Source organism: Dermacentor silvarum, chromosome 1 (assembly GCF_013339745.2).
Source record: "Dermacentor silvarum isolate Dsil-2018 chromosome 1, BIME_Dsil_1.4, whole genome shotgun sequence".
NCBI lineage: Eukaryota > Metazoa > Arthropoda > Arachnida > Ixodida > Ixodidae > Dermacentor > Dermacentor silvarum.
The window spans coordinates 191,494,697-191,506,003 of record NC_051154.1 but is presented as its reverse complement, the minus strand read 5'-3'; the positions used below and the strand labels follow the sequence as shown (position 1 = coordinate 191,506,003).

The window sequence follows — 11,307 nt, the reverse complement described above, 5'->3', positions numbered from 1 at the left end:
TTCCATTGTAAAAACGAAACCTTAAAAAGGACATTATCACCACAGTAGTTTCATTTTATCCTAGTAACACTGGTATATAAACAGGGCAATAGCCAGAAATTGCCTCACAAAAAATATGCACCCTGCCTTCTCCTCAAATCTTATTCAGCAAAAATACATCTGAGTATTCTGCTACTGTGCATTTCAGCATTTAGTTACTTTGCACACATGCGTACCAAAAATGAAGAGGCCTCAAGGCTGGTGAAGGCAGTTAAAAATATAATATAAGCACCATATTCCTTTGTTATGAACGTCATCACAGTGGGAACATTCGAAGCCACAGAAAACAACTCTGTCAGGTTTTTACATTCAGCGTGTGCGAGTCCTTTCATCATGTGTCACTTCACGTTCACATAATGTAGGCTACAATGTAAAAAAAAAAAAAAAAAAGTTATCAGCAAGGTCATGGTGTGTGGTGCCAGTAAAGGTACAAGACTGGCGAGTCACAGGCCATATTCTAAGCTAATCCCTTTCTACATGTCCCAGATGCTTGTGTTGTACACCACCACCATAGGGCATCCTAAAACGTTTTAAGGACAACTGAAAGCATTGCTTGCTGGATGCAAAATGAAAGAAAATGACTGGCTCCACCCAAGCGTCATGCATAGAGCAACAGAATTACGTGAAACTACTAGTCAAGCAAAACTTGACAATAAAGTGGGTTGAAACATTAAAGCAATAATGCATTTCTCCTATACATTTTTTCTATACCATGTTGCAACTGAAATTTTACCAGTACAGTCTAGAAACAGCCATAAAAGATATTTTTCGAAGCACTTGTGGCAACAATTTGCAGTGACGGTGGTAATACTGCAGCTGCCTACCACCTAGCCGAAACACTGCAACAAAATGATGCCATTGAGCATCCCCCCCCCCCCCCCATTTGCAACCCTGTAAAAAAGACAGCACTTTATTGCAAGATGTGTACATAGGAACAGATGGTGGAATACTGTTGAACACTATAATAAGCAATCAGTCTTACTCACTCCCTCACGATTTAGATTTTTTTTTCTTCCCCAGCTAAGTACGTTTTATAGCACATGTAACAAACTAGCCCTTAAAATGGGCACGCTTTAGATTATGACATGCAGCTTTCATGGCACTTGACATCAATTCATCAACATTGTGGCATATAACACCTGGTGTAAGTGGCACCTCAAAACATATCCACCCACACAAGCTACCTAGCTCCAGCAAGAAAAGACACTATAAACACTGACACCCCACCCGGCAAACCACCATGCACACATATCTGTCAGTAGTGGCACAAAAAGCCAGCACAGAAAGATCAGTACTCGTGATAAGTGCACACGTATAATGTGCTGAGATGCGCTTTTCCTTTGTTCCTTAATAGGAACATTGAAAACAGTCATCTCTGCACTAATGCTTTCCACTTGATGTAGAAAAAAAAAATGCAAAGTTACCATTACAATTTTATTTCAAGAGACCGACGATCGATTTTGAAGGTTGCCATTTCTTTTGTACCATAATGGAAATCTTATACCTTAGATTACCTAGACCCGCAACACTTGCTTCAGATAAGGTGCAAAAAAACTTGAAATTTTTCAACCTACGAACTCCCAACTTTACTGTGGGTGGATGCTGGCAACACTGCAGAAAGTGAACTGCAAATGATGCAGCTTTGGCAGCAAGAAAATTATGTTCTTTTCTATGCAATTAAGACATAAAAAATATGTCTGCAAACATGCCACAGGACTTTGCAATAGCGAATAATGTAGTATGCAGACATTTTTTTTGGCAAGATATTCTAATGGATCTGAGCACTATTTAGAAGTGGCAGGGGCATGCGCCGGGTGCCAACATCACCAAGACGCGTTCACAGAGAAGTGAAAAGATCAGAGAAGGGAAAGAAGAAAAAAGTTAACATGGGGGAGACAAAATTTTTTTTTGTATGTTCGCACGTGCGCACACATACACACTCACGTGCACCCATAAAATCATACACGACGCATGCACAGACAAACAGCTCAGAGAAAAATTGCACATCATACATTGGTCACACCTCCAAAAAAACATTGACAAAGCATTTGAACAACAAGTGATGAGACTCTATTGAAGAATAAGTGATGAGACACTATGATGATTGTAGCTAAACATTATTTTTTGTTCCAAATGCTTAATTTTTGGTTTCAGAATGAGGTCCGGCTAGTTGCGCTTCTTTTATCAGGTTAGAATTGCAGCCATTTACTGTATGTGCACACATGTGCATGCAAGTACACAAGGCATAGCAAAACAAAATTTTTCAAGGTGCAAAAGTGCTCCATTGCTACCAAAGAAATTATTTTTGATGAAAAGTAGAGTGACTTAGTTTTGCACATCAATGCGAGATAGCATGGAGCGCAAGCAGATTTAATGGCAGTGGTTCAATGCTGAATCCTGAAGCACCATTTTTGCTCAACTTTCTCTGCAAATTTAAAAATAAAGCTTGTTATATAAAGAATAATGCCCAATTAATTTTGATCAGTATGAGGTATGGCCTTTTTCCTGCATCACTATCTCATTGCATGTTTTGATTGAGCACTGGTTCCTTCAAAGGGCCCCTGGCCAGGCACCATCAGCAATTTTGGTTACGCACTAGACGTGAAATGTGCCATTAAAGCAGCGTTTGATAAAAAAAAAAAAATTGAAACATTCTAAACAAGTTCAGTAGTAGACGAGATAGAAAGAACTGAAATGTTGCAAGGTGTGAGGAGGTAAGCTATCCATCCCACTGCAGAGGCTCTCCTCCGCTGCCTCGATCAGCACCTCCAACTGACATTCCTCTTCTGCCTTCTCCCGTATCAGAGCCAAGGGCCCATTTTATGTTTCTTTCATGACCACCCGCCTTTTCCCCTTTTTTTACCTCTTTTTTTTAATTTTCTGCAGTGCAATTACTTTTTGGAAGTGGTATTGTGCTTTTCACAGGAATCCCCAAGTTGTCTGTGCTGCTACTGGCTATTTTTATGCATTGAATCACTTGTGTGATGTTAAAGTGCCACGCATGTGATGCCAGTTTTGCTGGCAGGAAAAGAGAGGCTCCTCTGAGATGGCAGTGCGAGCTTTTGTTTGAATTCTCAGCTGTTTTCACGGTGTACATCAGTGTAATACTCTGCAGACAAGATTGTCACTGCATGATCTATGTGCCGCCCTTGTTTTGCAGTGCCCAAACCTGGTGAGGGTCCCTTTAAGTTTCCCTTTTCCTCCATGAAAACAAGCATTCAGTTTTCTTACATTCAAGCATGCCAAACTACATACTACTGATTAGTAAGAAAAGCAAGATGTCGAACAAACTTTTGCATGCAATTCTACACATTCTAATTTTTCAGTTAATGCCACCTGCTAGTTTAGTTTTGCTTCTTATTTGGCAAACAGGGGCCACATTTTCTTGTGATCCCTTTCCTTTTCCATTCTTTACACCCTCCATCACTGGCTCTGACGCTGCCAAACTGCACGATAAGAAAAATGGAAAAATAAATGGAACATCACAAAATGCAGGCGCAGTTTCCTACTACACAACACTACAGAAGATATTTTGGGATAGTTTGCAGATGTATGTAAGTATGTATGTACATATGGGGGGGGGATCCAAAACTAACGAATAAAAAAAAAAATTAATTATCACATTTCTCAGAACAATGCAGCACTTTAATCACCTTCAAAGTACTCGTTCAGGGATGCAATGGACTTGACCTATCGCTTTATTCTTTGTTCAAAACTGTTCTAGCGCTCTACAAACTTGTGAAGCTCAGGACTTCTGTAATTTTATTTGTTATCACCTCCATATGTTGAATCAAGCAACCCCATGGGCTCTTAGACATAAAAATGCTGGTTGACTATCTTACCTTGCACTACAACGTTAAAATTAACAAGCTCTTTAATATAAAAAAAAAATTTCAAAGAGAACAAAACTTGATGCTCACGTTTTTTGACATCTGCCATCGCAAAACCGACGCAGACGGCAACAGAGGCTCAAAAGAAAGCAATGCAATGAGCAGACAAAACTTCGCATAAGGATTCTACTTATTCAACTCATGTAGACGACAGTGTAGTACGCAGGCCTAGTCGTATGCATCGGTATTAACTACCTTACAGCCTCGGTAAAAAAATTCTCTTTACTTTTGGGTCCCCCTTCATATGTGCATGCAAGCATGTGAACACACAACGAAGACAATTGACAAAAACCAAAGGCAAACCAACAACCACATCTCCAAAATGCATGTTATGTCAGTTAGCCAGCTCTACAAAAGATCCCTTCACTTGTTTATTTTCTGTGCTGTGCTTGTTTCTGCAACACTGCTTGGCCTAAATGAGTGCACATCATTTAATTCTTTAGAACTTAAATTTTATGTGAGGCAGCCTAAGTTTAAGGAAAAAGGCAAAGACATGCACTTTGAGATCACATTAGGGTACATTACTTTTACACTTAAGTGTTGTGGATGAGCTCAGCCTGTCAACGGCAATAATCCTATTTTCAAAGTGATTTAGACAAGTTCAGCATGTCCACATTGCTTTTCTTCTTCTACACAGATGGCAGCAGCGGCTGCGTTTGAAATCCGTGGTTATTTTGCTCTTTGTTTTACTACATAGACATCGGTACTTTTTCAGCACCTCAAAGGCCACGTTGATTCAGCCTTCACATTCTACAACATAGATGGCAGCCATTACGTCAACGTTTGGCAGGCGTGTTTATTGCAGTCTTTGTTTTTTACTACATAGATGGCAGCACTTCGTCAGTGCTCAAAGACTGTTTTTTGTGCCTTTTGGCAGATTTGAACGATGGTGTCTGCCCCTGACAGCTCACCCGTGAGTCACGCATGCAATAGAAAGCCTCTGCTCGACTCTGACCTGCCTTAGAATTGCTAGAATGCATGAAAGCCTTTCTTCGGTGAAGAACATTACTTCGCAGAATATTGTTGATTTTAAAACAAGGGGAAAATAAAGCATCTTTCCTCATTGTAAATGTACCGTTTGTGGCACTGACAAGTACATAAAGGTTGCAAAGTGGATAAGGTAAAGTGAGGTTTTCATGCTTAACACAAAGCAGATCAGTTGAAAAAGCTTTAGAAGGGTTTTTAATGGAGTGAAGTTTGAAAGTAAGCCATATAAAAACAGCAAAATATGGTCGGTTTTGGTAAAAATAATAAAACACTGAAGAGGTTAAAAAAGTCAAATTGCCACGATGTTACAGCAGGATGTCTCTCACTCCGCTGCACTGCAATCTGCAGTATCTGTCAGTGATAACATTTAAAGCTTGCAAGTTATACTGCTTAACTTCTGTGTCAGGGAAACAGCTTTGGAATGAAAAGTGATGCAGAAAAAACAGAAAGCAAGCAAAATCTAAGAGAACAGACAAAGAAGGGAGCTTCGATGCCATAATAAAAAAAAAAAAAAAAATCTTGCGTGCTACCAATCCTAATGGTTGAACTTGGAAAGCATTTTATGGTTTCAAAATTCAGAAATTGGGGAGTTTCTCCCTGGAGAGCTATAGCTTGGCTAGAAACACTGCAGTGTTAATTAAATTCAACCTTAAGATGTTCTTTGACATTTATTGAAATCGCAGCCCACAGACACATTTGCAATCTGTCCACCATCAGAATGCAGTCGCTGTAGCCAAGAATCGAACCCACGACCTCCTGCCTAGAAGCAGGACACCAAAGCCATAGAGCGACAATGACATGTCACAAGCTGTAAGCATGACACATTTTCACTTTGTGGTATGTTAAAAAACTTTGTTGAACATTTGCAAACAAGAATAGCAGCAATCGTCTCCCTAAGTTCACTACCTCTTTCTATCTTCAAGCTTAGCTTTACAGGGCAAATTCTATAAGTGAAGTTTTTCAGTCACGTTGCTTGATTTGAGCCTCAAGTTTTGTAAAAAAAAGTTTTATAGGAGTTGAATTTCACAACTGTGACATTGAGAAATGGCTTTAAGAATTGCGGTTCTTGCTGCCCTCACAGCTGCCGGCCAAAGGCACATCAGCATGAACAGTGACCTGCAGAAGTAGCAGGAAATCCACAATTCTGGTATCATTGTACTAGGAAGGCAGTCCACACTAGAGCAAAGCATTGGAGTAAGATGTGATTAAAAAAAGACTGGCGGACCTGAAGGTCTGCTTACAGCTGGCTCTGAGTCATGGCAGCTTTCCTAGTGCACAATCTACTAAATCAAACCTGTAAATACTGAACTTGTAGAAAAGCGCCCATGAATTCGGCATGGTATGTAATTCAGTACATATAAAAGTGTTATGAAATTTGACTACTAAAACCCCTTTTAGATTTTTATTTTCATTAGTCTACCGAAATCAAGTGTCTTTTGACCAGCATGAAAGACCCATACAAGTCATGCTGACCAATTTATATGCTATTACCCTCCCCATCCCGATCAAGAGGCTACTGGCACATCCTGGTGCATGGCCACAATGCTAAACATCTGTGCATGGTGAACGCCATGGCAGTACGGAGTAGGTCTATCGGGTCTGGATATGATCTTCGTTCTATGCAACCATACATTTTGCTATGCATTCTCACTGTAGCTTCAAAATGCTTAAAAATTGTCCTATGTGACTTGATTTAACCGGGATCCATATAAATCAGGTTTGACTGCTTAGTCCTCTCCCCACTTTCTCTTCACACTATTAGTTCAATGAGAAGTGCGGCATCCTAGCACGTTCTCTACTTTATATCTGCCGAAAAGCCACTCATTGTTGTACGAGGCAAAGTCAAAAAGAATGCACAATTTACATACACAAAACCAAGGTACCCGGCAAAAGGCCCACTTCAAATAGTGTTTCGCCCTTCCCTACACCCATCTGTGTGCACTGGCCCAACACCCTGAGGGGATACATCACATGACCACAGCACTCTCAATATGGTCGTTCACTTGTACGATGCACCAGGGATGGGCGTCGCTCGGTAATTTCTGGGAGTGAAGCGAGGAAAACCCCTAGAAAATGTACTGCAGAATGTCAGAGCAGTACAGAGGCACCTGTTTGCCAGTTGGACAGGCATATGCATAGCAGAAGTTCTACAGCAGTCAGTGAAGACTGAATGAAATACCTCATTCTGGCTCAGTATCAAAAGCATTATGGTTTATGAAAATGCTCATGCCAATATGGATGAAGTGGTTGTGAAATAGAGCATTCTACATTGCATGAAGCACCATGTTTTTCAATATGCTGTGCATTGCAAAGTGTCCACCAGGTGAGCACCAAAACAACTAATGCCATACATAAAGCAGCAGCAGATGGAAGTGTGCAGGACTCTGTTATGACACTACAAAATTAAAGGATATATATTTTCTCCAATGAACTTACATTGGGAACGAGTTGTCATATCCACAATACCCAGCTGATAATACTATGAACAGTAAGCCATATAGAAGGTGAGCAACCAAAGAGTGAAGGCACAATCCATCACAAAGATACAGAGATTCAGAGAAGTGGAGACATGGCAGGGTGTTCTGGGAACATGTAGAGACCATGTAGAGACAAAATAATGAGTTCTAAAGGTGCACCATATTGCAACCTCCTGATGAACAAGTTGAAGCCTGCCATCAGGTCAAAATGCTGCGATCTGCTTGCATCTGGCCCGTTTACTGCATAAAAAATTATGTGCCTGCATATGGCATGTATGATGACATAAAAAGCAGGGTCTGCATTTTGACAACATTCAGCCAGTCACATACTGGAACTGGGAGTTCCAACACTAGGCACAGATGAGGGTGAAGAAAATATACATAGTGCTGCGTTTATGGTGCTGGTATCACCCAAAGCATCTTTCTGCTTCCACAGCATCTATTTGAGTGTTGGCAAGATGCATGTGGTGGGGGAAAAAGTTTTGGGGCCAGAATTTGTAAATATATTCATTTTACATTATTTTTGTAATTTAACACTAGTGTGCATGCAGTAATGCTGCCATCACTGACATGATGAGATGCTCAGCATGACAGATGAAAAAAAGATTAGAACTGAAGGAAGAACTCTCATGCACAATCTTCGCATGATGCATCATGGGCAGTGTTACCGTAAGGGTTGAGGGAATCAGTGCTCATAGTATCTCACTTTTACTGAAATTCTGCTAAGCAGGCTGCTGTGCTTCTGTGCTTTTCAACTGCCCTGACCACACCACACTGTGGTCAAGCTTGCAATGACAACAAAAGAAAAACTGTGCTTATTTACATGAATGCACTGAACTAAATGATTCAGTGTATTTGGCATAACTATAAGAAAAAGATATGGACAGCACATAATGATCCCCTTCATCCCACTGGGTATTGGGTGTTGAACAACACAAGCGTAGAAGCTTTTGCTTCATGGTGGGCAACTATAGCATGACAACATCGACAAAAATAGGAAGGGGGCAAATTTCACGGCTCAGTTTCTCTCTATGTACAGAAAACATGCTGTGTACCTTTCAGGTCGTTGTCCAATTGTATCAACTGTATCAACTAGCCCAAAAATTCGCCTAGTTTTGAGAGTTTACAGTTTCATTTCAGCTAAATGTACAATAAAGGGACACTAAAGAGAAACAGTAAATCAGGTTAGACTGATAAGACATTCTTTAAGAACTCTATTTTCATTATTTCGAGGTAACAGTTTGATTATGTTAAGAAAACGAAAGCCAAACTTCCATTTCTTAAATGTGACGCCAAAATCCCAGCGCTGGCATGTCAGTGTGATGTCACATACTTCGAAGTATTTCCTTGTAGTATCTGGGTCATTGTGGTCAAGTAAATGTTCTTGAAGCTTGCTAACTTCAGCCTTTGGCTCCTTTAGAATACAATATAGTCCACCTTTACCTATGAAAACTTCCCTAGACCTGAGCAGATACCGTCAAAATCCATGACATCATGGTGAGCTGGTGTGGTTAACTTGAAAGTGGCGGTGCCACCTATCTTTCGTTTTAAAGCCTTTTCCAACTTATCAGGCCTCCTCTTATGGTAAGAGTGGCTTAATTAGTATTGTTGAACAGTAATTTATTAATACAGCTCAGCTTATTTTTCAAAAAGTCAACCGTAACAAAATTTCACTTGAGCTCAATTTGTTAAAATCAAATAGCAGATGTCACCAAAGTATTTGCAGAAAAGTCGTAAGGCTAGCAACCACACAGATATTTAAATTATAACAGCCTTCAGATTGCCCATAGCAGACAACAGGCACCTCCAGCAGTGTGCCACACAGCTACACAACAAGGCAGATATAACATTATTCTCAGAACCAGATGCAGGATGTAGGGAGTCATCCCTGTGGCATTTTCCCTGCCTTTCAGCATGTCAGTTTGGGTTAAAAATAAATAAAGTAAATTATAGGGTTTTACGTGCCAAAACCACAATCTGATTATGAGGCACGCCGTAGTGGGGGACTCCGGAAATTTGGACCATCGGGGTTTCTTTAACGTGCACCTAAATCTAAGTACACGGGTGTTTTCGCATTTCGCCCCCATCGAAATGCGGCCGCCGTGGCCGGGATTCGATCCCGCGACCTCGTGCTCAGCAGCCCAACACCATAGCCACTGAGCAACCACGGTGGGTTCGGTTTGGGTCGCTCGAGTTTGGGTTCTGTGTCACTTCCAGTGAGCTGTAATAGTGTCGCTTTCCAGTTTTGGTATGGAAAACATGAATTTTATCAGTTGTTTCTGGTGTATCAATATACAGATGTCTCAGTAGCTACACTATCGCTACACATATCCTTGATTCAAACATCTTTGGTTCTTAAGTGACAGCCTTAAGATGCTGCTCTGATCCTTCCCAAGACAAATACAAAGCACCATAAACCAAGCAAGGTGATAACCTCTCAAATGAACAATGAAGGCACCATCTATTTCTCATTTTCATATGCCTGCTTTGCTTTGCGAGTTCACCTGTGTAGTAACATTGCAGTTCTTTTAGTCATCATTACTGGCAGCAAAGCTCCTGTATAAACCCTTACTGGCTTTTCAAGCCTCACCTCTCACTTTTGTACCTAACTTTGTTGAAGTGACACATACCATCGCAAATCTTGCACCATAAGCCACTTTTTTTTTAACCCTTCCTTCAAATCCTAGCTATCGAGCATGCATTCAGTTGGCAACATGCGTTTTGATCCCAACTTAAACCCACTGTGAAGATACAACATTCTAGAGAGGCCCCATGAGAAGTCTTGCTACTGGAAATGTCTACTTAAGAACTACAATTCATGGAAAGGCACCGTCTAGTAACTTTCTGGCAACCCACCGCACAATGACATGCAGACTCTCTCCACCTCTCAGTCAGCCTGAAGAAGAAAGCCATGCGCAGCTTTTCATGAATAACCCATGCCATTGTTTTCCTTTTAAGGCATGACAGTAGAAACTTCCTCTAGCTTTTTCAGAACACCAAACAAAAATTGAGAAATGACTCAGCAGGCTCCTCCAAGAAAGGCAACGTGACGAAAATTTCTCTTTGTAAATGGTATTTACAACTAACTTGGGGAGCAGCCGAGTCCATCCGCACGCAACAGGGACAGCTGCCCACACAGGAAAAATTTGACTGGTCTGAATCTGGCAGGTAGGCTGGGCAGACAATAGAGGCTGCAGCTGTGCAGTGATGTGATGGCACATTTCACTTGTACTTCTTGTGGTCAGCATAGCTTGACGATGCCTCTGAGCAGCTCCGGCTCCCTTTACTGCCAGCCACCTCAACCGCACACTGCCGTGGGAACCAGCCCTTCAGCCTGCGTGCTGAAGAATGCAGTAATCCCAGTGAGTAATGACAGAACAGACCTAATGACAGATCCATCGTATATTCTCGTGTAAGGGTTGCACATCTTTTTTCGTAAATTTGGGCCCAAATTTCATGGTTGTGGCCTATACACTACACAAGCAAAGAGTAAACAAATTTGTACTATCTGCTTTGAAAAACCAACATACTTGCCACCGTGTGCAGCAACCTTAGGAAGCCTTTATTTTAGCTTCATTTGCTACCCCATTCGTCATAGGTGGCATGCAACTGCGGAGTTGGAGCAGCTGAAATCTGGTTCACCGCCAACACACATTACAAAGAAGGTGCGGCCTGGCCTCTACACACAAAAAAAAAAATTTTTACGAAATATTTAGACAAACTCAGAGGTGTGGCCTTCCCACAAGTATATACAGTAGTACAGTCAACCACAAAATATTACGGACCATGAAATCTGAGAAAAACCTGAATATCTCTGCAGCCTCACAATGCAGCCTGGTATTGTCATTTTGGGTCTCAACTAGAATATGATAACAACATTGTCATATACAGTTTTACTTGCTACTGCTACAGGC

At 41.0% G+C, this 11,307-nt stretch overlaps 1 protein-coding gene across 2 annotated transcripts in view; it reads right to left on the bottom strand.

Annotated features, from left to right (window-relative positions):
• Positions 1–411: 411 nt before the first annotated feature.
• LOC119436560 (palmitoyltransferase ZDHHC6-like) overlaps positions 412–11,307 on the bottom strand; it is a 44,482-nt gene continuing 33,586 nt past the window's right edge. Inside the window, exons 8-9 of one of the 2 annotated variants that reach the window (XR_005189076.2) lie at positions 10,481–10,734; positions 412–3,485 (exon numbers count right to left, since the gene is read on the bottom strand). Coding sequence is in view for 1 of the 2 variants with exons in the window: in XM_037703439.2 (XP_037559367.1) it covers positions 10,616–10,734 (119 nt within the window). In the remaining variant the exon portion in view is untranslated. Of the gene's footprint in view, positions 3,486–10,426; positions 10,735–11,307 lie in introns of those variants that run through there. The other variant, XM_037703439.2, reaches the window with a different exon arrangement.